A 27,689-nucleotide genomic window follows, 5' to 3' on the forward strand; every position below is an offset into this window, starting at 1 on the left:
GGGGAGAGAGAAAGGAAACACTGGGTCAATTACTGCACCAACACCACAGTTGGCATACACAGCACCGTCACACACAGGGATCAGGCTTGAGCACTATGCATTGCAATGCCAGTGATTTGGCTGGATGCTACGGCAAGATGAGGGTGACACACCGCCAACTGCACCCCTCCTGGGACCCACAAAGCCCTGATTGACATGGAATGCTAACAAGCTAGGTTACCTGCATTTGCCATACACCCATTACCCTTGAGCTGGATCACCCTGTAATGTCTGGCCTGGCCTTAGGGGCACCCACTAAGTCACATCCACCACCCGGATCACATGCCACATGCAAATTATTGTAGTAATGCCAACTGTACTCACCCTCTTGTGGCTGCTGTGATGCCTTCAAGCGCCCATCCAGCTCTGCGTATGCCACTGCCAGTATGCGGGCCATCAGGTGGGTCAGGTTCCGACGGGCACCCCTTCCTCGTTGGGAGGCCATCCCCAGCTGTGCCTCCGCGGTTTTCCGTGCCCAGCATCTCAGGTCCTCCAACAGTTTCCGACAATGGGTGCTCAGCCTGCCATAGCCCCCCAGGGTCCGCACATCATTGGCGATGGCACGCTATAATCCCTTCTTTTGATGGGCGCTGACCTGCAGAGGTAATACAGACAGGGGGACACCATTACACATACAATCCAGCCTGTCACACATATGGCCTACCAATCCCATTTCGGTCACCACTGGCACACACATCGGCCGGCGTACACCACCACAAGGCATCCCGCCCCGATGACACAATGCTTGCACACACATCTCCATGTGTCCTTCCCACATGCATCCTGCCCAAGGTCTACTTACCTGTTGGTCTGGAGGCCCATACAGCAGTCCGTACTTGGGTAGGACCCCATCCACCTAACACTCCAACTCCTCCGAAGTGAAGGCAAGGGCCCTTTCGCCGGTCGCACAGGCCATGGTAGGTTCCAGACACAGGACACAGCAGCACATGCAGTGTAGGTGTTTTCCTGTTGAAGGTCAGGGAACAAGTGAGGAATCAGATAGAAAATTGTGGTCACGTCCATAGCGGTGTACACCGTCACCACCGGTGCCGATCTCCATTGGCCACTGTACTCCATAGAGCCCCATATTATCCAATGAGGAATTGCATTGTGGTGCAAGACCGCTTTCCGCCACAACCCCCAACGTCGGCGGAGTTACCTCACTTCCACCTGTCCCTACATACAGGACAGACGGTCGCCATTTCAAGGTGGCGGACAACGGTCATATCAACCTTCACTGTGTCACAGCCTAGATTAGCACATACCTCGCCATTCCCACTGTCCCATCACATAAATGCCCTATGTACACTGAGGTTGCGGTTCCATTGTTCAAATTGTGATAGCCTACTCACTCTTGTGTCCCTTAGATACCTACCGCTGCGGATGAACAGGAGGAGGAGACATACCCCCGTGTACAGACCCCTTTTGGACTTGGCTACACTGGAGGACAGGCACCTTATACTCACCTATAGATGGGCAGGGCCACAATCACAGAGCTGTGTGCCCAATTGGAGCTTGACCTCATATCTGCTATCCGTCATCCGACTGGGATTCCTCCCAGAATCCCCCCCCCGTGCAAGTGCTATCAGTGCTCCATTTCCTGGCAACTGGTTCTTTGCAAGTGACAGTGGGCTTGGCAACAGGAATGTCACAGCCAGTGTTCTCAATTATGCTGGCAAGAGTTTTGTCTGCCCTGGTGAAACACATGTGCAGCTACATAGCTTTCCCCCAGGTGGAAATCTGGCCACTGTGAAGGCCAGATTATATGCAATGGGTCATATAACCAATATTGTTGGGGCCACTGACGGGACACATATAGCCTTAGTTTCCTCCTCCCCACCCACCCCTGCAGCCAGAATGAACAGGTGACCAGAAATCGGAAGAGTTTCCGCTCACTGAATGTGCAAATGGTGTACCTGGCAGACCAGTACATCTCCCACGTCAATGCTAAGTATCCTGGGTCGGTGCATTATGCCTTTGTTCTGAGGAATAGCAGCATCCCAAATGTGATGGCCCAACCACAGAGGCACAGGGTGTGGCTAATAGGCGAGCCATGGTCCCCACCCACTGTACGTTAGAGTATGCCTTCAGGTGTCATCCCAAAATCATTGTGTGAGGCTAAATGTTGTCCCATAAATACTTGCAGGTGACTCTGGCTACCCAAACCTATCATGGCTGCTTACCCCTGTGAGGAATGCCAGGACAGGGGCTGAGAATCGGTATAATGAGTCACATGGGCGAACCAGAAAGATCATTGAGAGGACCTTCGGGCTCCTGAAGGCCAGGTTCAGGTGCCTCCATCTGACGGGTGGATCCCTGTGCTACTGACCCGAGAAAGTCTGCCAGATAGTAGTGGCATGCTGCATGTTGCACAACCTGGCCCTCAGATGGCATGTACCCTTTCTGCAGGAGGAGGAGACTGGAGATGCCCGTATGGCAGCAGTGAACCCTGAGGACATTGGGGATGAGGAGGCAGAGGATGGGGATGAGGACAACAGAACATCAGTTATACGTCAATACTTCCAATGACACACAGGTGAAACAGTGCAACTTCACATTTCTGTGACTATTGGTGTATTCTGTGTGGCTGTGGCATGATGGCATTAACTTCCAATGCATCTCAACTTACTGTTACCTATGGCTTGTCATTTTAAAGTGGTTGGTGAGATAAGAACTGTGTACTGATGTGATAACTACAGACAGCTACAGCTCATTATTTCTATGCTCTCACAATGTTCAGATCATTTGCACTAAATGTGACTGTTTCCATAAATGCACATTTTCAACACATAACATACAAGTAGTCAAGTTGTGTTCAAGGGTCTTTATTGTAGTGCTATGAAATTGAGGGAAAAGTGCAATGGAATGGGGTGATGGTGGAGGAAAGTCCAGGGTATTGTTCCAGTCTGTTTGTAGCACAGGTCCAGTGTCCAAGGGGCCATAAGAAGGGGAGCAAAGCCAGTTCAAAGTGGACAAGGTGACAGTGTGGGACACAAGGGGGACAATCAGGAGAGTCTCATTTCCTGGCGGTGGTCTTGGCAAGTGTCTCTGGCTTCTCCTTGGGTCGCAGGGAATGTTTGTGGGGTGGTTCACCTTCTGCAGGGGGAGGTGTGCTGGTGGCCTGTGGGTCCAGCCGAAGTGGAGGGGTGGTCAATGAACTGGCTAGTGGTAGGGGCCCGCTGGTGTGCTGTTGCTTCCCTCATGATGTTGGCCATGTCTGCCAGTACCCCTCCTATGGAGATCAAGGTGGTGTTAATGGCCTGCAAGTCCTCCCTAATCCCTTGATACTGTTCCTCCTGCAGCTGCCTGTTCTCCTGAACGTTGTCAAGGATCTGGCCCATCGTGTCCTGGGAATGTTGGTAGGCTCACAGGATCTCGGTGAGTGCCTCCTGGAGAGTTGGTTCCCTGGGCCTGTCCTCCCCTTGGCGCACAGCGGTCCTTCCAGTGTCCCCCGTTGGCCTGTGCCTCTGTCCCCTAAACAGAGTCCCCAATGCCACTGACCCCAGGTCCCTGATTTTCTTGGGTATGAGGTGTAGACTTGGGTCCCTGTACAGGTGGGTACACTGCTGATTGAGGTGTCCTGGGGACAGAGAAAATTGGTACGCTGGGTTGGTGCTGTGGTGTTGGATACTGATGGGGAAGGCTCTGTGGTGGACTGTGAGTGGGCTTGTGTGCCGACTGCCCAGTGGTCCCTGATGGGCCAGGTTGTTGGCCCAGATCCTGAAGTCTAGAGTTACTGTCATCACTGGGGGCATCTTCTGTTGGGGGACTGGATAGTCGTGGCACCTCCTCGCCGCTGACATTGGCTGGGGCACCTGTGGGGATGTAATTGATTTATTATGCTTCATGTCTGTGACATATTGTACATACCTGGCTTTCCCTTCATCGTTGCTGTTGCACTGCCACGTTTGTTTGTGTATGGTGATGTATTGTGCGATTGATAGTTTCCCTAAGCTGTGCATGCTTTGGTGATGGGTGTCCATGCAGGGCTGGGAGGGCTGTCCATGCATTGATATAGCATGCAGGGCTGGGCATTGGGGTTAGTCACCTGCGTTGGTGCTGTGTGTGGGGTGGAGTGGAGTGATGGGAGTGAGGATGGGGTGGTGTGATGGCATGCAGGTGGGGGGTGATAAGTGGTAAATGTTGACTTACCAGTGTCCAGTCCTCCGGCTACTCCAGCGAGGCCCTCAGGATGCAGTATTGCCAAGACTTGCTCCTCCCATGCTGTGAGCTGTGGGGGAGGAGGTGAGAGTCCACCGCCAGTCCTCTGTATGGAGAGCTGGTGCCTTGCTGCAACGGAACGTACATTTCCCTGTAGGTCGTTCCACCTCTTCCTGATGTTGTTACTTGTTCTTGGGTGCTGTCCCATGGTGTTCACCCTGTCCACAATTCTCCGCCGTAGCTCCATCTGCCTGGCAATGGATGTAGGAAGTTGGCTCTGTATGCACTATTTCAAAGTAAGGAATAGTATGCACAGAGTCCAAGGGTTCCCCTTAGAGGTAAGATAGTGGCAAAAAGAGATAATACTAATGCTCTATTTTGTGGTAGTGTGGTCGAGCAGTAGGCTTATCAAAGGAGTAGTGTTAAGCATTTGTTGTACATACACACAGGCAATAAATGAGGAACACACACTAAGAGACAAATCCAGCCAATAGGTTTTGTTATAGAAAAATATCTTTTCTTAGTTTATTTTAAGAACCACAGGTCCAAATTCTACATGTAATATCTCATTTGGAAGGTATTGCAGGTAAGTACTTTAGGAACTCTGAATAATTACAGTAGCATATATACTTTTCACATAAAACACAAAAAGCTGTTTTAAAAGTGGACACTGCAATTTTCACAGTTCCTGGGGGAGGTAAAGTATTGTTAGTTTTTGCAGGTAAGTAACCCACCTACAGGGTTCAGATTTGGGTCCAAAGTAGCCCACCGTTGGGGGTTCAGAGCAACCCCAAAGTCACCACACCAGCAGCTCAGGGCCGGTCAGGTGCAGAGTTCAAAGTGGTGCCCAAAACACATAGGCTTCAATGGAGAGAAGGGGGTGCCCCGGTTCCAGTCTGCCAGCAGGTAAGTACCCGCGTCCTCGGAGGGCAGACCAGGGGGGTTTTGTAGGGCACCGGGGGACACACAAGTTCACACAAAAAGAAAGTACACCCTCAGCGGCACTGGGGCGGCCGGGTGCAGTGTAGAAACAAGCGTCGGGTTTCCAATGTAAATCAATCGGAGACCAAAGGGTCTCTTCAGCGATGCAGGCATCATAATGAGGGCCAATATCTGTTAGAAAGCAATTTCCTATCTGTCCAAGCAAAACCATTACGTGCTAATACGTTTTTTTAAGATGTTGAAAAATCATTCGATCTAGTGAACTGAACGTTTTTGTGGGAAACCTTGATGAGAATAAATATAGTCCAACAGCTCAAAAGGGCAATAAATAAAGCATTTCAAGGAGTGCAGACATAATTTACAATGACCAGGAAATTAGAATTCCATTCAAAGTCAGCAGAGGGACAAGACAGGCCTGTCTCATCTCCAATTTATCAACCAAAGCAGAATTACTTCAGTATGGCTCAAACAGTGTGAAACCAAACTCCCCACTTACTATAATCCTGATACATAAAGTACTTTAATACCTGGGTTATACTACTAGTTATTTGAAATATGTATACAAACTAAAGCATACCACTTACGAAAACAATAACAAATTGACTGAAGAAGTGGGATGTACTGAAGCGGCATAGTGTAGAGTCGCGTACAGTGGCATTCACTGGAGCAGAATAGAGTAGAGTGGACTGGTGTAGGGTGCACTGGCATAGTGTGCTGCAGAGTATAGTGGCGTACAGTTACAGTGGCACTAAATTCAGAGGCAACGATGCAGTGTAGTAGAATGCAGAGGTGTTGATTAGAGTGGTGCATAGTAGAGTGGTGTGGAGTGGCGCGGAGTACAGTGGTACAGAGTAGAGTGGCAGAGAGAAGAGTAATAAAGAGTAGAGAGGCAAAGAGTAGAATGTAGTGGCGTAGAATGCAGTGGCGTAGAGTGGAGTGGCATAGAGGTGAGTGATGCAGAGGGCAGTGGCACAGAGTAGAGTTGAGTGACTGAGTGCAGTGGTGTACAGTGCAAAGCAGAGTCGAGTGACATGGAGTGGTGTAGAGTGGTGCAGAGTAGAGTAGCATAGAATGGTGCAAAGTAGAGTTTAGTGCCGTATAGTGCAGTGGCACAGGGTGGAGTAGAGTGCCATAGAGTTCAGTGGCAGAGATTGCAGTATTGCTACATAGAGTGCAGTGGCGTAAAGTGCAGTGACAGAGTGTAGATGTGACAGTGCATTGGCAAAGAGTGCAGAGGTTAAGAGTAGAGTGGCATGGAGTGGCACAGATTGGAGTAGAGTGCTGTCTAGTGCAGTAACGTAGAGTAGATTGTTTCAGAGTAGAGTGAAGTGGTGTAGAGTGGAGCGGTGCAGTTGCATAGAGTGGAACAGGGCAAAACCGCATATAGTGCTGTAGAGTGCAGTAGTGCAGAGTACATTAGAGAGGCGTACAGTGGATTGGCATGGAGGTGAGTGTTACAGAGTAAGGTGCGCTGGCGTACAGTGTATTGGCATAGAGTGCAGTGGCACAGAGAGCAGTGTTGCAGAGTGGCGTAAAGTAGATTGGTGTAGAGTTGTACAGAGTAAATTAGTGTGGCCTGGGGGTGGAGAGTGCAGTAGCGAAGAGTGCATTGGCACAGAGTAGAGTGGTACAGGCTAGAGTAGAGAGGTGCAGTGTTAAGTGGTGTTAGGTGCTGAGGCGCAGAGTGGGAGTGGTGCAGAGTGCAGTGGCATGGCATGGTGTAAAGAGGAGCCGTGCAGAATAGAAAGCAGTAGTGTGGAGTGGTGTACAGTAGAGTGGAGTATTCATGGTGTGGTAGCACAGTGCCACTACAGACAACACATTTTCCATTGAAATTACCATTACATTTGCACAAACATACCGTTTGACTAATTAAACTATAAAGTGCACACACAAAAATGTGTGGAAATTCATCACCTAGTGTAATGATTTGTTTATTTGATTCCAAAACATTTCAGAAATAACAAAAAATAACAAAAAGGTTGTAGTCCCAATTCTGATATATTCAGAAAAACTTATACAGTTCACATGTTATTGTGAAATTGTTATTGTGTGCTAGAAAAACCCTCTTTCCTACCCTCAATATCCAAGAAGAATGTCACATTAATCCTCTCACTTTGAAGTCAGAGAAAATGTCTTTGAATGCACAGCAAATGTGACAAGATAGGAACAAGATTTAAACAAGATTTAAATGCCTGTTTATAAAAAGGGAGTACTCGGAAGGATACTGTAAGTAAGATTTGGGCAAGGCGAGCTACAAACTCAAGCTGCGCAGCCTAAAACAAATAAAGCTAGTAAACGAAAAGCAAGAAAATGTGGATTGCAAACCACAAAGATTTCATTAGCAAATCAGACAGCTGTGCTGTCTGGTAGGCTGCAACCTTAAAAAAACGTCATTCTCACCCTACTAACCAGCAAGATTGTCTACGGGAACACACTATGCCGGGATCACCAAGCAACTCGCCAGAAGGCTACAAACCATCCAGACCTTAGCAGCCAGGCTCATGCGCAACCTCCCACTCACATCACACCATACTTCAGGGAGGGCCTCTGGCTCCCGATACACAAACGTGCTCATTTCAAACCACACACACACACACACACACACACACACACACACACACACACACACACACACACACACAACACAACACACCTAAAGTAACCACCTACCTGAATAGTTGCATATCCTTCCACCAACCATCGAGGAACCTCCGCTCATCAGGATTCCTACTCACAGACATCCCATGCATACAAAGAATCAGATCAGGAGGACGGGCATTCTCTTACATCATTCCTAAAGAATTGAACAATCTCCCACTCCACATCAAATCCTCCTCCTCTCTTGAATTCCAATACGAGCTGAAGACCTAGCTTTTCAATTAACCTGCTCAGCACCAGCACACCATTGGCGTGATAGTGCCCTTTACAAATATAAACACAAACAACTCAAATAACATTGTCTGCCCGAAAGGGTTAAAGACGTTTCTATTTAAATACAGCCACCCTAAATTAAATAAATCATTGAAAATTTAACACAATTATTAAGGCTTAGGTCCAACATATTAAATGCCTCGCCTTTACATGAGCTCACTACCATATTGGGGAACGCTAATATTACTTATGATGCAAGAGAAAGCAGTAAGATTTGTCAATTTTGTGGAAACTTCCATCAAGGAGATGTAATGGGTGGAATGGAAAAATAAACCTTTTTGCAGCAATAAGAACAGTTTAATTAACCTGTTAAGGTTATGTTCCTTAAACTTTGACGACTGAGAGTCAATAAACAGGAATACACTTTAATTTGTCAAAAAGCATGGTTGAAAGAACTATGTCATAAGGATCATATAGCCCCAATTATTAACATGTAGATTGAGGAAGAAGAACTCGTTTGTGAGATTCAGGGTAAATGGCAGGCTGTAGAGGTAACATCAATGAAAAAATAATTTGCCCAATCCTCTGTTAAAATACAAGAATGAATCCCAGAAGTGGATCTGAAATGCCCTACTTGTAATACTGGAGATCAAGGGTACATTAATCGGAGAAATGTTATAAGAAGCAAGAAATACACATAGTTGTACAAAAACATTGAACTTCTTTGATGGACCAAAAGGTAGTGACAGAACAGAAAAACACTCTCACTTGTTTGCCCTCCAATAATAATGAAAAATGGAGAGCTACAGAAAACAATCTACTTTGTAGCCATTGAAATCAGAAAACAGATTGCCAAATGTAGGAAGGACAAGGATCCATGTAGTATTTACGAACGGTGTGCAGACATGAAAGAACTGATGAACTACAAAACAATTACTATAAAAGAGCTTGGATATCTATACAGAAAGAACATTTTGGGGGTCTTAATCTGCAAACTATTCTCGACTGGGAAAAAAATAAGCATCATCTCAATGCCTTAGGATTAGTTACATGAACTGTAAAGATATTAACAGTAATCAAAGGAGCCAAAGACGAGATAAGGAGTGAACCTCATCTAAGCTGCACCAGACAACAGACACCACAGCAGTCACACACACAGTTGAGGAAGGCTTCAACACCAAAAGAACAGTCAATCCTGAAGGGCAAGAAACATCAACAAAAATGTCAAGGTGCCCGAAGGAGCAAGTTATCAGAGTCCAGTATGAACAGAAGATTGTCCAATCTATGCAGGACCAACTAGTCATTGGTCAAGAAGCACAAGTGTGAACCACCCTGAGTCTACAAAGGGCAAAAAATGCACACCCAATCCTTCATCTGAAGTCCCTCCAAACGTCAGTGCAAGAGTAATAAGGGCAGGCAGGCCGAGAAAAACAACCATCAACATAGTCCACAGAGAAAGACACCACAAAAAATTATTAATACCTGCGGAGTGGAACCACACCACTCAGTGGCTGCAGTCACTGAGACAACAGAACACCAACAGTAGCAACACGGAAGGGCAACATTGCCTTAGGCCACAAAGAATGCTCAGCAAACAATCTCAGGAAGGAATGATCCCCGCAACCTCTCCAAAAGAAGCCCTCAGGTCAGTCATGACCAACACTGCACAAGAACTGTGGTAACAAAGAGACAGACCCAGCAGTCTTGCAACCAGTGGCAACAGACTGAAGGGTACCAGGAGGGTCAATCCATAAAAGGATACAGCGAACAGTCAAAGGAACTAATTTAGGAAGAATAATGGGGAAATGTAGCACCAAAAGACAGTGCAACAGATTTCACTGAGCAATCAAGATCATCATAGAAAAGGGTTCAAGAACAATGGACAGACTGTCATCCAAGATGAAAAGCACAGGAGTCCAAAAACCAAGAACTCTCAATGCTGCAACCTGACACAATTGCAATGTCCCACTGCAACACGAAGTGGAGTGGCACAAAGTAATACTGCTAACAAGGAAGCTGCATCATCCCAAGTCACTGCTCCAGTATATTCAAGGGGTGAAACAAAGCTGAACCAGGAGAAGAAATACCAATGCGGCATACAAGAAAAGTATTCAACAAAGGTTGCCATCCACTCTCCCAAAAACTGAAGAAGGCCGCACTGGAAAACTCCTGGCAAATGGACATGTGGTCGACATCCAAACAGGACCCAAATAGCAGGAGCTGCTGCTGCCACAGCACAAGGAAGATGGCACATTGCCATTACCAAAACCCCACAGGGAACACAAACAGCCAAGTTAACAGAATGTGTCCAGAAAGGTGAGTGCAGCTGCCATGGAATGTCATGGGCGTGAAAAATGGAAAACATCCTAGCCAACTGGAGGGCGTGGAATAACAAGACACATGCACCACATCTACCACTAGTTCAGCTAGACGCTCAAGTTCCAAGACAAAAGAGAGTGAATTTACAAAGATTGCAGGGGAATATTCAAACCAGACCAAACCTGCCCCCTCAAACATCTGTGTCTTCTGTAGGGTGTGTCCCTCGAGCAACATTAACAAAACCTGGATTGTCCCCCTACTTGACAAGCAGAACAGGTCACCTTTCAGAATGTCCAGATGGTCACTTTTCAGCATGGCCAGATGCCCTTCCTGACCTGAATAGCTCTAGAGATTATTCCAGACTGGATAAATTGTCTGGTGGTACCAAAATCATCATGCACCACCTCTACAAAAAGACACTAATATGATCCTTAAGAAGTGGAACAACTATTTCTGGCATCTCCTGAAGGGCATGAGTGTAACAGGCTAACTAGAACATGGGTACGCAGTAATAGAGGGTAGCGTCCTCCCAATGCATCAAAATGACAGCATATAGAGAGGAAGTATAAGCAAAAGATGTGTCGCTAGACTCAGGAACCGGAAAGGGAAGCCACTCCTGTCAGAAATGGGGTCTCTAGTTGGCAGTCGGTTTGCACCCTGTCCAAGTAGGGACCCTCACTCTAGTCAGGATAAGGGAGATACCAACTCAGATAACCCCTGCTCACCCCCTTGGTACCTTGGCACGAGCAGTCAGGCTTATCTCAGAAGCAATGTGTAAAGCATTTGCACATAACACACAGTAATAAGTGAAAACACTACAAAAGGACACCACACCAGCTTTAGAAAAATACCCAATATTTATCTATATAAAACAAGACCAGATACAATAAAAATCCAACATACAGTAAGAAAAATATGAATTCTGCAAGATTTACTCAATCTACAGTTCCTTGACGTCGATAGCTCCACCTGGGGCTATCACGGCGCTGTGATCAATAAAACCAACAGTGCAGGCTGGCCGAGGCGTTGCGGGCCAGCTACGGTGTCAGGAAGACCCGCAAACAGTACCTTGGATTCGCAGGGTGTCGTGATCCTCGCGGTGAGCTCCGGAGAGCGGCGTAGTTGGCGTGGGTTCCGGAGTTGGTGCAGGAGTCGTCAGGCCCTTGAAGTCACGCACCTTAGGGACCGAACTCCAGGCTTATGAAAACAGATGCACTGGCGTGGATGGCGTCGGGGCTGCGGTGCAAAGCAGGATGATGCAATGTGCAGTGCCTACAGGTCACGGTGCAGGCAGTGGTGTCGTTGCGGAAGCGCTGTCGTCCGTAGGCCCAAGCCAGCGGTGCGGGATGGGACGTGATTCGTGACCCTCACGAGCGGTGTCCACAGGCCACGGTGCAGGCAAGGATGCCTGGTGACGACCACTGGAGCCGATGGTGCTGGCGTCGGTGGACTGGGGCTGCGGCGCAGGTGAGCTCCAGAGAGCGGCGTCGCTGGCGTCGGTTCCGGAGTTGGTGCAGGAGTCGTCAGGCCCTTGAAGTCACGCACCTCAGGGACCGAACTCCAGGCTTATGAAAACAGATGCGCTGGCGTGGATGGCATCGGGGCTGCGGTGCGAAGCAGGATGATGCAATGTGCAGTGCCTACAGGTCACGGTGCAGGCAGTGGTGTCGTTGCGGAAGCGCTGTCGTCCGTAGGCCCAAGCCAGCGGTGCGGGATGGGACGTGATTCGTGACCCTCACGAGCGGTGTCCACAGGCCACGGTGCAGGCAAGGATGCCTGGTGACGACCACTGGAGCCGATGGTGCTGGCGTCGGTGGACTGGGGCTGCGGCGCAGGTGAGCTCCGGAGAGCGGCGTCGCTGGCGTCGGTTCCGGAGTTGGTGCAGGAGTCGTCAGGCCCTTGAAGTCACGCACCTCAGGGACCGAACTCCAGGCTTATGAAAACAGATGCGCTGGCGTGGATGGCGTCGGGGCTGTGGTGCGAAGCAGGATGATGCAATGTGCAGTGCTTACAGGTCACGGTGCAGGCAGTGGTGTTGTTGCGGAAGCGCTGTCGTCCGTAGGCCCGAGCCAGCGGTGCGGGATGGGACGTGATTCGTGACCCTCACGAGCGGTGTCCACAGGCCACGGTGCAGGCAAGGATGCCTGGTGACGACCACTGGAGCGATGGTGCTGGCGTCGGTGGACTGGGGCTGCGGCGCAGGTGAGCTCCGGTGAGCGGCGTCGCTGGCGTCGGTTCCGGAGTTGGTGCAGGAGTCGTCAGGCCCTTGAAGTCACGCACCTCAGGGACCGACTCCAGCCTTATGAAAACAGATGCGCTGGCGTGGATGGCGTCGGGGCTGCGGTGCGAAGCAGGATGATGCAATGTGCAGTGCCTACAGGTCACAGTGCAGGCAGTGGTGTCGTTGCGGAAGCGCTGTCGTCCGTAGGCCCAAGCCAGCGGTGCGGGATGGGACGTGATTCGTGACCCTCACGAGCGGTGTCCACAGGTCACGGTGCAGGCAAGGATGCCTGGTGACGACCACTGGAGCCGATGGTGCTGGCGTCGGTGGACTGGGGCTGCAGCGCAGGACGGGACGGTGCTTCTTGCTCCTCACGAGCGGTGTCCACAGGCCACGGTGCAGGCAGCGGCGCCGGTGTCAGCAGGAGCAATGTCGTAGGGGATGCCCAGGCTGCGGTGTGAGCAGGTGACACCGGAGTGCGGGGCCCACAGGTCGCAGTGCGAGAAGTGGCTCGGTGAAGTCGTCCGAGGATGGCGTCGGTGAGTCCAGGGTCGCGGTGCGAAGCGGGGCAAAGCGACTCCGTGCGGCGTCGGCAGGTCACGGTGCAGGCCAGCGGCGTCGTTGCCGGCGTTGCAGTGCTTTCTCCTCTTGAACAACACAAAATGCACAGTTCCCAGTGCTGCAGGTCAAGGAAGCTGAAGTCTTTGGTGTCCCTGAGACTTCCAACAGGAGGCAAGCTCTACTCCAAGCCCTTGGAGAATTTTCTCAAGCAGGACACACAGCAAAATTCCCCCTTTGCACTCTTTTCAGGCAGAAGCACCAACTACAGGAAAGTCCAGCAAAGCAACACAGCAAAGGGACAGTACTCTTCCTTCAGCTCTTCTCCTGGGCAGAGGTTCCTCTTGATTCCCGAAAGATTCTAAAAGTCTGGGGTTTTGGGTCTTCTTCTTATACCCTGTTCTGCCTTTGAAGTTGGCAAACTTCAAAGCAAAGTCTCAAGTGTTTCCAAGATCCTTCCTTGTCCAGGCCAGGCCCCAGACGCACACCAGGGGGTCGGAGACTGCATTGTGTGAGGGCAGGCACAGTCCTTTCAGGTGTGAACGACCACTCCTTCCTCCTCTCTAGCTCAGATAGCTCATCAGGATAAGCAGGCTACACCACCGCCCCTTTTTGTGTCACTGTCTAGAGGAGAGGTGTGAACAGCCCAACTGTCAAACTGACCCAGACAGTCAATCCACAAACAGGCAGAGTCACAGAATGGTATAAGCAAGAAAATGCCTACTTTCTAAAAGTGGTATTTTCAAACAGACAATTTAAAAACCAACTTCAATAAAAATTTATTTTTAAATTTTGAGTTCTGAGACCCTAAACTCCACATTTTTATCTACTCTCAAAGGGAATCTGCGCTTTAAGGATATTTAAAGGCAGCCCCCATGCTAACCTATGAGAGAGATAGGCCTTGCACAGTGAAAACCACATTTGGCAGTATTTCGCTGTAGGACATATAAAACACACTAGTATATGTCCTACCTTAAACATACACTGCACCCTGGCCCTGGGGCTACCTAGGGCCTAACTTAGGGGTGCCTTGCATGTAGTAAAAGGGAAGGTTGAGGCCTGGCAAGTGGGTACACTTGCCAAGTCGAATTGTCAGTTTAAAACTGCACACACAGAAACTGCAATGGCAGGTCTGAGTCATGTTTACAGGGCTACTAATGTGGGTGGCACAACCAGTGCTGGAGGCCCACTAGTAGCATTTGATTCACAGGCCCTAGGCACCTCTAGGGCACGTTACTAGGGACTTCTTAGTAAATCAAATATACCAATTATGGATAAACCAATCCACAGAACAATTTATATGGGGAGCACTTGCACTTGCACTTTACCACTGATTAGCAGTGGTAAAGTGCGCAGAGACAATAGCCCAGCAAAAAGAGAGTCCAAAACCAGGAGGTCGGAAGGCAAAAAGACAGGGGAGACACGCCAAAAAGCTGCCAGGTCTAACAACTCCAAATCACTATGTAGTGGCAAAGAGGACAAAAGCTTATCACATCCTCGGCCAGGCAATACCTCCACTTGACTGAAGCACCAATACAGAGGAGAGGCAGGATTACCCCATACTGCCCAAGTAGGGACAGTATTCTTCAAGAAGGGCAACAAGGGTTCAGATGAGTCAACAAATGGTTGTAGGATCTCATTGAACATGCAAGTCTTCACCTCCAAAACATTCAAGTGCAACTCCAAGACTGAGGCCACCTTACACAAGGCAGAATGAAAGCAGAAGATGTACTCCAAAGGAAAACCAATCAAGGTCAAACTTGGACTCGGAGGCTACACCACTAGCAGAATTAAAATTAAAGTAGAACCCTTCATATAATCACAAGCAGAAACAGCTTCCTCGTCTCCAACAGCAGTGCCAGAATGAAACACCTTGACAGGTACCTCCGCCAAGAGAACACCGAGAGTCCAGGCATAAAGGTGGCAAGTCCAGTGGAGACTCATGGTCCACAAAATGATTTAAACAGTTGCAGTCATGCAGAAAAGTCTCCCAGCACCAAGGAACAGGGGAAACAGGAGGTGGCGTCAATGACAATGTCACTGCTGGCATAATCACTTTTGTTGAAACATAAGAAACAGACAAGGACTCCAATGGCAGAACCAGAGCTTTTGATGTTGAACGGACGTTGATAAGACGAACAAGGTTGATGGGGGAAGAAGTGAAAAGACCCAAAGGCACCTTGCGGTTTGGAGGATCGCCAGAACGGGCAGAAGGAGGGAGGAACATTGCCAGCAAAGACAGAGAAAATGCTGCACCATAAGCAGGGTAGTACAACACAGCAGAAAGGCTAGAAAATCATGCTGCACCATGGGACATGGATCGGAACAGAGGCAGACCTTTGATCAGCAGAGCAGGGTCGAATCAGAAGATGATGCCACGGCTGCAGTCGAGGAGCGGGCTGCTGACACACTGATTCGCCCGTCAAGCGGGAATGGAGAAACTATCACTAGAAGTAGGCCCGGACTCCAGAGGCATTATTTCCAGAATCACTCTATTAGCTGAACCTGAAGAGTGATAGCTCCCCTGACTTGTACTGTCACTTAAAGATATAGATGCTCACTGGAGGAAGATGAGGATGAGAGAAGGTTATGGAGGACATCTACAAAAAAGAAGAAGAGGCAGAGCCCAGGCTCAAAACCAATTAAGGCAACTGCACAAGCAGACCATCTAAGGAAAGTACTTATACTGAGTTGAAGGGTGTGGAAAAAAAAAGAACTGACGTCAGTGCACCAGTTGGTGCCTTTTATGGCTCATTAATGTCATGACCTGGGAGGAATTAGAGTTAAGAGATAAATAGTTTGAGAGAGCTATTTCAGATTTATGGATCAATTCTGGCTCCTGGGAGGCTTCATTAGGTGAGGAATTTGCAGGTAGACATATCCATCAAAAAAGGCATGTCACACTCAAATCATGTAACAGAAAGACCATCTGGAGACTCTAAATGTACAGAAACCTTTAACAACTCATTGCAAGTGCACACACAATATCAATTCCAAAACATAGGTTTCAGTTAACTATATAGAAATTGCTTTTACAAGCTCAAAACACAAACGTTTTTTGCAATAAGAAGGACTGCCTTCCTTGTCAATGCTTCAAGCAATGGTCTTCATCGCTACAGTCATTCATGATTAGTCTAGAGCTGCAGACTCTACATTCCAACAGCTATACAAAAAGAGATCAGAACACAGACAAACAGTCACAACAGGTGAATAACTGCTAAAATACACATACATCAAAGAACAAAGGTGATAGAAGAAAGTGCCTCCTGCAGTCTAAACGAATATTATGTTTAGGTGTGAACTTCTTAAGTGGTCCCTTTTACCTTTTCCTTGGCTGCTTCCAGGGCAAGAATTGCCTTCTTTTTTTCTTGTTCAACCCTCATTTTCTCCATTTCCAGTTGGCTGGTTAACAGTGTCTAGCAAAAAAGGGTTCAGATGTAATTATTCAGATATCTCAATGTCTACCACACATTCTTTTTGGTTTGCAATTATGCAGTTGAGTTTACCTTTTCTCTTTTTGCATCTTCACAGGTTTTTACGTACTCAGACTTTAAGTTTTCCAATTCGACCTGATACCTGCATTGAATAAAACAAAATCATAAACCTATTTCAGTATCATGGTTATCATCAGTCAATTAAATTCACAAGTAAAAGGCAAAAAAGAAAGTTATTTAGAGTTACAAATACGGGCTAGTTAAGTTTTACAATTCACAATAGGAAATAAATGCCTCCAGTAATTACTATCCTTGATGAACACCATAAAGATGTGAAAATTTTCTTTAGCTAGCAAAATTATGAAGGATAATGAAAACAGTGACTACAAATGCCTGGACAGGAGAGTGTACAGTGAGCTTATGGTCTTCATGACTGTGCAGCTAAATGCTTTCACCAAGAGGATATGACATCAATATTGTCAAATATCCCCTAATTTCATCTTCTGAGTTATCTGACAGGAAGTTATACTATGTACATATACCTAAGAGGGCAAATACAAATTAGAAATTCTATCACGAGTAGAAGTTTTGTTCCTACTCCAATACCACTTTGGTAATGTATTACTGCACTGCTGGGTTTAACTGACAAAAATTGCTTAAATATGGAGTGAGGGTCTACCTTCACAAGAATACCGCTGCAGAATCCAAACTCTTTACCTCTAACCCATACATTAGTCTTCTAATTTCTGTTCTGAATAGTTTGGGAGCAAGCGGAGATCTGCTTTTCTCTGTAATATGCTATCCAGAACAGAAAAGCATGGAACAACAAGTGATTTGTTCGAAGGATCAGCAAAACAACCTTAGGTAAAAATAACAAATAACAAAACCTTGAAATGTATTTAAAGCAAGGGCTTCAAGATGTTTACTTATCAATAAAAATATGCTTAAAGAGGATATGTGTTTCACCTGAGAATCGGCACAAGCATATGAATCTAAGCAGGAATGCCTGTGCAGAACCTATGACTAAATTCCAGACATACTGCTGCAGGAAAGTGTCTCAGTATCTCTACCTTGTAAACAGAGCCCATGAAAGAGATTGCAATTAACAATTAATGGACTGGCAAAACTGGCACCAGTTACCACTATGCTTCATACTGCAAGGTAATGCAGCTCATCTTTTAATACCTGCGCCAATAGCCTCAAAGAAATGAGTCTAATGTGACATCTTTCAGATTCTCTATGTAAAGTACAAATACACATTTAACAAATTCAATGCAAAGATAGTTCAGGTGATAAAACCTGCTGGGAGAATGGTGGAAGATAAAAAAAAATTACCAGCCTCAAAATCATCAAGCAGACAATAAGGTTTGCGCACGCAATTACATCTTTATGTGAAACAATAGTGTATACACCACCTTATCAGCCCGACAGGAAAGCATACTCAACTGTTTTTATGTGAAGAGATATGCATGGGGGGAAAGAAGCACTCATAGGTCAAATGGCCATCACTGCATAACCTCAAAAGGTCACCAAAGGCCTACTGGAAACATGGTTTTCACAATCAAACTGTTAAGTCTACAGGATTTGTTTAGTATTTCACAATGTAAAATGAGAGTTCTACTGCATTGGTCACTATATGTAAAACTCAATAAAATAAATGTATTCACTGTAACATGAACATAAACATGAACATGTCCCTGCCTAAAGAGACACATCAAACATTTTAGGGAGGCAAAACCATACACTAACATGAACATAAAATCCAAATCTAAAAAGTACACACTTGTTGCAGCACACCTAAGAAGAGACCCAAACCGTCTTTGTTTACAATGTAAAATCCCTTTCTGTTGCTTTTGTGAAGGAGTTCACCATATATAGCCAGCATCTATGCAGTTTGGCAAGGAGTTCACAATAGAATGTTTTTTCTTGCTTTGACATCTGAGGTGTACCGTCATACATTTGTTTTTTAACTATTTATTTTTCAAAATAACACAATTTCAGCTTTACATTAATGCATACCATCGCCCTAGCAGAGGGCAGATTCCAGCAATCCACTCATGGACAGTCATTAGATTGGTGTTTGCTACTCTGTCCCCCGGTGGATCTCCGTCCCCGTCGCAACTGGTCTCCTTTCCATCACTGGTGGTTTAGGGGCAGATGTATGAAAGCATTTTGCATTCACAAACGGTGCGAATGCCCGTTTGTGAATGCAAAATGGCATTTCAGAATGTATGAAATACATTCTGAACGCAATTTTAAGGAATCGCTAAAATAGCGATTCCTTAAAATTGCGACCCTGTTTAGAGACTCTCTAAATTAGAAATCGCAAATAAGGATTCCTTATTTGCGATTCCTTAGCACATGTATGAAGCAATTCCTAAATGCGATTTTGGCATTTAGGAATCGCTAATTACCACCAAGTTGAACTTGCATTTTAAAATTGTACATGTATAGCACACATGCCCTTTTGGCATGTGTGCACCTTACCTGTCCTCCCAAAAATCTTTGGGGTGCAGCAGAGGGGGCCTTAGGCCCCCAGCACCCTGCGGTTTTGCATTTCCAAAATTGCGATTTCTGGTTCAGAAATTGAAATTTTGGAAATGCAAAAAATTTGCAGATATGGGCCAACAGGCACATAGATGCGAATGGGGACAGATTCTCTATTTGCGATTCGGTAATAGCATTTGCGATTTTTAAGAAAGCGCTATCACCGAATCGCATATATCATACATACCTTTTTGCATTTCTGAAATAGCGATTTCTTAAAAATCGCTATTTGAGAATCACAAATCGGTTGGATGATACATATGGCCCTTAGTTAGTTGTCTCAGGATGGATCCAGAGTCCGGTGGCAAATTCCCCCCCACTCATGACCATAATGAGATCTCCACCTGCCTCACACCTTCCGAAATGTCTGAGGGCAACCTCCCCTCCTATATCGCCCTCTCAGTCTCCGTGCATATGTTCATGTCTACAAGCCACATTTGAATAGTTGGTACTTGTTTGCTGGACTGCATCTTAGTTAAGTCTCTTTTTGCTAGTACAGTATAGAGCCTAGGGTACAAGACAACAGTGTGGGCCTCGGAGATTAATGTTGCATGGTATGCCCAAGATAATGAAGTGGGAAGTGAGAGGTATACTCGTACTAATATGGACCCTAATTTCAAGGTTGTAGCCCTACAGTATGGCGATAACCAGTGGAGAAACATTCCTGTGACAAGAATACACCTTGTACAGGTCGGGGTCTGTGCCTTCCCCTTCTTGAATAATCTGCTCCTGTTATAATAAACCCTATGCAGGTACTTAAACTGGATTAACTACAGTCTGGTCTTTATGACAACTTCTCTGGGGTGCATCGAACTCACCTCCCAGTCCATGTTTTCCAGCAGACCAAGATCCCCCTCACCACACCACATCTGCCAAAGTTTCTGTAGAGTGCCAGGGGCATTGTTTATGATAGTACGGTAGAGCTGAGAGACAGTTTAGTGGAAGGTTCTGTCATGAGGCTCTTGGCCACAAGGGGACTATAGTCTGGGACGTCTGTCTAATTCACGTTTTCTGCCACCAGAGTATGGGTCAGCTGCCAGTATTAGTATGCATGGGTGGGCGTTACAGCGTAAACTCTCTGCAATTCCTCATAGGATTTCAGTCTCGAACTATTCATCATGTTGTCTAATTTGGACAAGATTACAGTTTCTCTACTTCTTTGAGTGCTGCCCCCTCCATAAAGGTGTATCCTTCAATAATTTCCCCTGTCAGCCCAGGTGCTTATTAGCCCTGTACCAATGACTGAGGTCGTTTGTGTGGACTCTGGCAATCTATTCCAGGTTGCTTTCCATAAATGTAGTGGGTGTATGTCTGAGATTCCATACGGAGCCTCTCAAGTCTAAGTGCAGAGCGTTCCTCAGGGATACTCCCCATTTGTTGACGGTCTGAAGTTGTGAAGCCTAGTAGTATGACCTCATGTCTGGGAATGGCATCTCACTGTTGTACACAACCCTTTGTAGTGTCGTGAGGGAACTTCAAGGGGTGCCCCCATACCATGGGAGAGTGCTGAGCATGCTGGTAATCTTTTTGAAATAAGTGTCTGGGACCATAAATGGGGTGTTTTGTAATACATATAGTAATCTTGGCAGGGTAATCATTTTGAAAATTGACTCTTTGACCAGTGGACAATAGTAAGCTGTCATGTTTCCAGGTCAACCTGGAAGTCCCTCATAAACCCTTCCAGGTTTTTTAACAAGAAATTAATTTATATCAATTATTATCTCAAGACCCAGGTATTTAAACCTGTGTGTGGGATCTACTAGTTGGCATTCCACATGACCCACTCCCTCCCAGTCACCTACCGTGTTCAGGACTAATTTATCTCAGCTAATACTGTACGGCAAGTACTTCTCAAAGCGCAGGAAATGGACAATGTGGTTGGGATTAATGCTCTGGTATAAGCGAGATAAAGTAGGACATCTTCTGCTGGGTGCAATATCTCTCACGGACATCCCACAAGTTCTGGAAACTCCATAATGGCAGCTCGTACTCTGGCCCAGCAGGGAAGGGGCTGTAGGCAGAGGTCAAAGAGGATGGTGGACTGTGGGTAACCTTGACTAGTAACTCATCCAAATTCAATCGGCTCAAAGAGCACCCCTCTTACCAAAACAGTGGCAGCATTGCAAATCAGTGCCTCCCACTTACAAACGTTTGAGCCAAAACCACACCCCTGCAGCATCTGAATCATATGCGACCAATCTATTGAATCTAACACCTTTTTGGCATCCAAAACAATATGACCAGTGATTTCTTTGTGCTTCAAATTTCGGGTAGCCATGTGTCAATCGTCTAATGTTCAGTCTAGTTGCTCCACCAGGCAATAAACCTGTCTGATCTTTGTGGACTAATGTAGCGATCACTTTCATTAAGTGCAGTGAATGCTTCTGGACTAGGACTTGACTTCACTATTTAGGAGGAAAATGGAGCATTCAAGCTACAAGCGGTTTTGGGTTTGCCCTTGTCATAAATTACACTTACTGTTGCATGCTGCAGTTTGAAAGTGAAACCGGCCTCCTCCATGGCTGCTTTGAACATGTTGAGGTGCATGCCCAGCACAGGGTCCAGTTTTTCATACCGCTCCAAGGGGAGAAGCCATTGCTTCTCTAAGTCTTCTGTTTGGCACACATATCAAGGCTTGTATATTTCATCTACTCATAAATCTTCCTCCAGTACTTATCTGTCTTTCATCCTCAGCACTGGCACATTCAGTTCCCCTAGGAAGTCCAATATGTCTTTCTCTGGGACCGTTCATCCAGTCTTATGTCACACTAATATTGTGCAAAGGCCTTCAAAATGGCCACACCTTGTTTGATCCTTGTGCCACCAGCCTGTATGACTTCCCCCACCCATCTAGACACGTCTTATTGTGAGGCCAACAAACAGTCTGTCTTGTCTCCCACTTCGAACAACTTCTGTTGGGTGACCAAACAGTACTGACTCGCTGCATTATGGCAACATTTGGTATTCCTTTTTTTCGGGGTATTACCTGGGTCAGGATGTCATTCTGCCTAGTATCACGTTATCTGCCTTCCTTCTTCCGTAAGGAGTTCACAATTTACAGGGAGTGCAGAATTATTAGGCAAATGAGTATTTTGACCACATCATCCTCTTTATGCATGTTGTCTTACTCCAAGCTGTATAGGCTCGAAAGCCTACTACCAATTAAGCATATTAGGTGATGTGCATCTCTGTAATGAGAAGGGGTGTGGTCTAATGACATCAACACCCTATATCAGGTGTGCATAATTATTAGGCAACTTCCTTTCCTTTGGCAAAATGGGTCAAAAGAAGGACTTGACAGGCTCAGAAAAGTCAAAAATAGTGAGATATCTTGCAGAGGGATGCAGCACTCTTAAAATTGCAAAGCTTCTGAAGCGTGATCATCGAACAATCAAGCGTTTCATTCAAAATAGTCAACAGGGTCGCAAGAAGCGTGTGGAAAAACCAAGGCGCAAAATAACTGCCCATGAACTGAGAAAAGTCAAGTGTGCAGCTGCCACGATGCCACTTGCCACCAGTTTGCCCATATTTCAGAGCTGCAACATCACTGGAGTGCCCAAAAGCACAAGGTGTGCAATACTCAGAGACATGGCCAAGGTAAGAAAGGCTGAAAGACGACCACCACTGAACAAGACACACAAGCTGAAACGTCAAGACTGGGCCAAGAAATATCTCAAGACTGATTTTTCTAAGGTTTTATGGACTGATGAAATGAGAGTGAGTCTTGATGGGCCAGATGGATGGGCCCGTGGCTGGATTGGTAAAGGGCAGAGAGCTCCAGTCCGACTCAGACGCCAGCAAGGTGGAGGTGGAGTACTGGTTTGGGCTGGTATCATCAAAGATGAGCTTGTGGGGCCTTTTCGGGTTGAGGATGGAGTCAAGCTCAACTCCCAGTCCTACTGCCAGTTCCTGGAAGACACCTTCTTCAAGCAGTGGTACAGGAAGAAGTCTGCATCCTTCAAGAAAAACATGATTTTCATGCAGGACAATGCTCCATCACACGCGTCCAAGTACTCCACAGCGTGGCTGGCAAGAAAGGGTATAAAAGAAGGAAATCTAATGACATGGCCTCCTTGTTCACCTGATCTGAACCCCATTGAGAACCTGTGGTCCATCATCAAATGTGAGATTTACAAGGAGGGAAAACAGTACACCTCTCTGAACAGTGTCTGGGAGGCTGTGGTTGCTGCTGCACGCAATGTTGATGGTGAACAGATCAAAACACTGACAGAATCCATGGATGGCAGGCTTTTGAGTGTCCTTGCAAAGAAAGGTGGCTATATTGGTCACTGATTTGTTTTTGTTTTGTTTTTGAATGTCAGAAATGTATATTTGTGAATGTTGAGATGTTATATTGGTTTCACTGGTAATAATAAATAATTGAAATGGGTATATATTTTTTTTTGTTAAGTTGCCTAATAATTATGCACAGTAATAGTCACCTGCACACACAGATATCCCCCTAACATAGCTAAAACTAAAAACAAACTACAAACTACTTCCAAAAATATTCAGCTTTGATATTAATGAGTTTTTTGGGTTCATTGAGAACATGGTTGTTGTTCAATAATAAAATTAATCCTCAAAAATACTACTTGCCTAATAATTCTGCACTCCCTGTAAACCCTTTTCCTGTAATATCTGTTAGAGAGTTAACAATAGGAAACCTTCTCCTACTGTACTGGTCACAGGATTACACCATGCAACTGAGGTCTACATTAGAAAATACGAGTCTATTGGCCTTAACATAGTGTAAAAACATTCCATCCATAAACGCCTCTTAGTTTAACATATACCAATGACAATAAACATTCATAATAAACAGATTAGACCTAAGGCATTTGACATCTTTTTGCAACGAACAAATAAGGCATACAGCCTTAATCATGGACCTGTTAACATAACCAACTCAGGCCTACTGTTAACAGCATACTCTGTGTGCTATAAGCATTTTTTTCAGTTGTTTCCAATATGAAAGCCAAAGGAACTCGGTGTATGTCTGGTTGCCTGACATCAGTGAGGTTATTAGCAGACACCAGGACACCTTTTCCAATAAATAGACTGGTGCAATAACTTTCAGACATTTAATTACCATGCCTGCAATTTTAAACATAACCCTTTTAGTTACCGGTAACTTACTTACCTTCAGAAACAGCATGGATAAGCATAATCATTTCAAATTTATAAATCTACCTATTTGCGATGTGTTGCACCCAAAAAGGGTAGAGTTAGTGCCAGTTGCTGCTGGCAAAAGAAGGGTAAGCGGACTACAAGCCCAGCAATGCAGCCCTCAAAGTTTAGGCTGGAGTCCCTTATCACACCTAAATCTTTTCCATTTTAGGCAAAGTAGGTAAGACAGCCAAATATTGTCCGCAGCTTATGTCCCAAACCCATAAGCAGGGCCTTTTTTGTGCATTTAGTTTTAGCATGCGGTTGTTCCTCTAAAAGGCTAGATCATATCATTCTCTTAAGGTGCTGAAATCATCCTCATGGCCATCTGCATAAGAGTGATATTGCAAGGGGGTGTGGCCAACAGCAAGACAAGATGGCCGCTTCTTAGAGAGGCTCTGATCTCTCACGTAACATTTCACGCCACAACATCCGAAATATGATCCGCTCACGGGCGAAAGGGTTCATTGGCGAGTCCAGATAGCCCGGGGGACATGCTAAGCCGCTCTGAGGTGAATTTGGACCGGGGCGGTAGGCAAGACACCTGACGCGGCCCACCACACAACAGGAGCCTAAGGAGTGAAGCAGCGGCCCCGCAACAGATTGAGGCCAGGGACGATGCCATGAGCTGCCGGTGCAGACAAGGGGGAACCAGAAGGAGGGGACTCCCGAAGAAGACCCACGCTGAGCCCCCCACCTGATATTGGGGCACGCGGTGAGCGACTGGCTCGGATGGTGACATGCTGGGAGCAGAGCCGGGGGACGACGGACCAAGAGATCGGGGTTCCCACCTCTGATGACCGGGGGGGATGCTGACTTGAACTGACGGAGAAGTGGTGGCCTGGGGGGGGGCCCCCAGGTCTCAAAGTAAGCGCCAGAAGAGGAGCACGCAGCCCCTGGAATGATGATGTAGGCCGCCTGGCCCTGAGCCACAACCCAAAAATATACAGGGGCACTGCACAGCATGACGCCGCTTCAGAGGATGGAGCGAATGGCGTAGCAGGGAAGTCGACAGGGGTGTCTGGAAAAACGCCCGGGTTGGGCGGCGGTGAGTACTGTGGCGCGGCTTGCTCCCCCAATCGCTTCACTGCTCCCCTAGCCCAGCAACTGGTGACCCAGCCTTGACTGGAGGAAAAGGGGACGCGTGGTCCATCAGTCCAAATTGGACAAATATGCACTCCAGAAAGAGGCCCCAGGTGCAGGTGCAGCACTGGACTCCATTATTACCCCACTGGCCTGCCAGAGACAGAACTTCTCACGTTGCAAGACATTATGGTGGCTATACAGTGGGTTCGCACCTCCCTGAAAACAAGGATTGACTCAGTGTCCACTGAAGTGTCACTGTTAAGGACAGATCTGCGAAATGTGGCAACGTGAGTGAAAGATGTGGAGGAATCGACCGCCACCCTTCAGGGGGACACAAAAATGCTGCAGGTGCAAGTGGGGGAATTGCAGGCCCTGACCACCTGTCTACGAGCCCAGTTGGAAGACTACAAAAGATGGTTGCGAAGGAATAATATATGCATTATAGGAGCACCTGAACGTGCAGAGGGACACACAGTAGACTAGTTCATTGAGGACCTCATCCTTAAGGAAATACAACTAAGAGGCCTATCAAAGTTCTTCTCAGTAGAGCGGGCCCACCGTCCACCGTGCGCCCGGGAGTGCCTCCATGACCGATAATAGCTAGCATATGCACGCACAATAACTTTGATGCAACTTCTTGGAGGTAAAAGAAGGTGTTGCGAGATTGAGGCCTCAAGTACTCCATGATGTTGCCCACCAAACCACAAGATACCTTCGACTGGCTGGAGGGATGGCGCACGGCGGGCTCGCCACAACGGAAGACACACAAGGGAGGAAGGAGACAAGGAACAGATCGGCAAGAAAATCGAGCAGCACAGGGCCACCCCAGAGAACATGGCAACTCACTGGAACAAACTGGGAGCTAAAAAAAAACAAAAAACAAAAAAAAAGGAAGAGGACAAACAAAAAAAATAAAAAGAAACAAATATTAACAGGGAATGGGGGGCTCTGCAATCTTAACTGTTGAACAAGCGATCTACCAGGGGGCTGTTCATATGGGAGAGGTTGGTAACCCTCGAACTAAACAGCTTCTTAACATTCGGATTGCCAAGACGACACTGGGCGGCACCTGGTTCGGACACTCCTGTTAATGCAAACGGAGCAATGGAAGCAGGACCAATACTTTTCTTATTTGAGGCATTTGTTGGGGACTTCTGAATGTTGGTAACGCCACCACTAGTTGAATATGTTGGACTGGGGAGACAGGTACTCTGCAGCTTTGGGGGGGGTGGGTAGTTCTAGATCCACCTTGCAGGGAGGGGGGGTTGGTTTTAAACGTGGTTTAGTTTTGTTAGGAGTAATCATTATTATGTTTAGTAGGCAGCACAGTTGATTGGATACGGCGTGCAGCTCTTCTTGGGGGTAGACAGACTGAGATTGGGTATCTGCCCCTGCACAATGCTAGGACGCCCTGGGTGGTGAATTTCTCTATCTTTACCCATGACATCGGCCACACCAGACATTAACCCCTTAGCTGCTGGGCCTTTTCCCCCCCCAGTGCTGAGCCCTTTTTTGGCTATTTGGGGTAGTTCGCGCTTAGGCCTTCATACCTTTTTGTCCACATAAGCTAACCACGCCAAATTTGCGTACTTTTTTCCAACATCCTAGGGATTCTAATGGTACCCAGAGTTTGTGGTTTCCCCTGGAGGAGACCAAGAAAATAGCCAAAATACAGTGAAAATTTCGTTTTTTCCCAAAAAATGGGGAAAAAGGGCTGCCGAAGAAGGATTGTGGTTTTTTCCCTGAAAATGCCATCAACAATGGGTTTCTGGTGCTGAAATCACTATCTTCCCACCTTTCAGGAACGGGCAGACTTGAATCAGAAAACCAAATTTTTCAACACAAATTTGGCATTTTACTGGGACATACCCCATTTTTACTATTTTTGGTGCTTTCAGCCTCCTTCCAGTTAGTGACAGGAATGGGTGTGAAACCAATGCTGGATCCCGGAATGCTAAACATTTCTGAAAACTAGACAATATTCTGAATTCAGCAAGGGGTAATTTGTGTAGATCCTACAAGGTTTTCCTACAGAAAATAACAGCTGAAATAAAAAAAATATTGACATTGAGCTGAAAACAACAGCCATTTTTCTTTATGTTTTACTCTGTAACTTTTTCCTGCAATGTCAGATTTCCAAAAGCAATATACCGTTTTGTCTGCTGGACTCTTCTGGTTGCGAGGATATAAAGGGCTTGTAGGTTCATCAAGAACCCTAAGTACCCAGAGCCAATAAATGAGCTGCACCCTGAAGTTGGTTTTCATTCTATACTGGGTATACAGCAATTCATTTGCTGAAATATGAAGAGTGAAAAATAGGTATCAAGAAAACCTTTGCA

General features: G+C 46.6%; 1 protein-coding gene across 1 annotated transcript in view; it reads right to left on the minus strand.

The window, feature by feature from the left end:
• The window catches only part of TMF1 (TATA element modulatory factor 1), a 222,079-nt gene that overhangs the window by 98,967 nt on the left and 95,423 nt on the right, over nt 1–27,689 (minus strand). The window contains exons 12-13 of the mRNA XM_069206582.1: nt 16,621–16,690; nt 16,438–16,530 (exon numbers count right to left, since the gene is read on the minus strand). Of these exons, the coding sequence (XP_069062683.1) occupies nt 16,438–16,530; nt 16,621–16,690 (163 nt within the window). The remainder of the gene's footprint in view (nt 1–16,437; nt 16,531–16,620; nt 16,691–27,689) is intronic.

Source organism: Pleurodeles waltl, chromosome 9 (genome assembly GCF_031143425.1).
Source record: "Pleurodeles waltl isolate 20211129_DDA chromosome 9, aPleWal1.hap1.20221129, whole genome shotgun sequence".
In the NCBI taxonomy this organism is placed as follows: Eukaryota; Metazoa; Chordata; class Amphibia; order Caudata; family Salamandridae; genus Pleurodeles; species Pleurodeles waltl.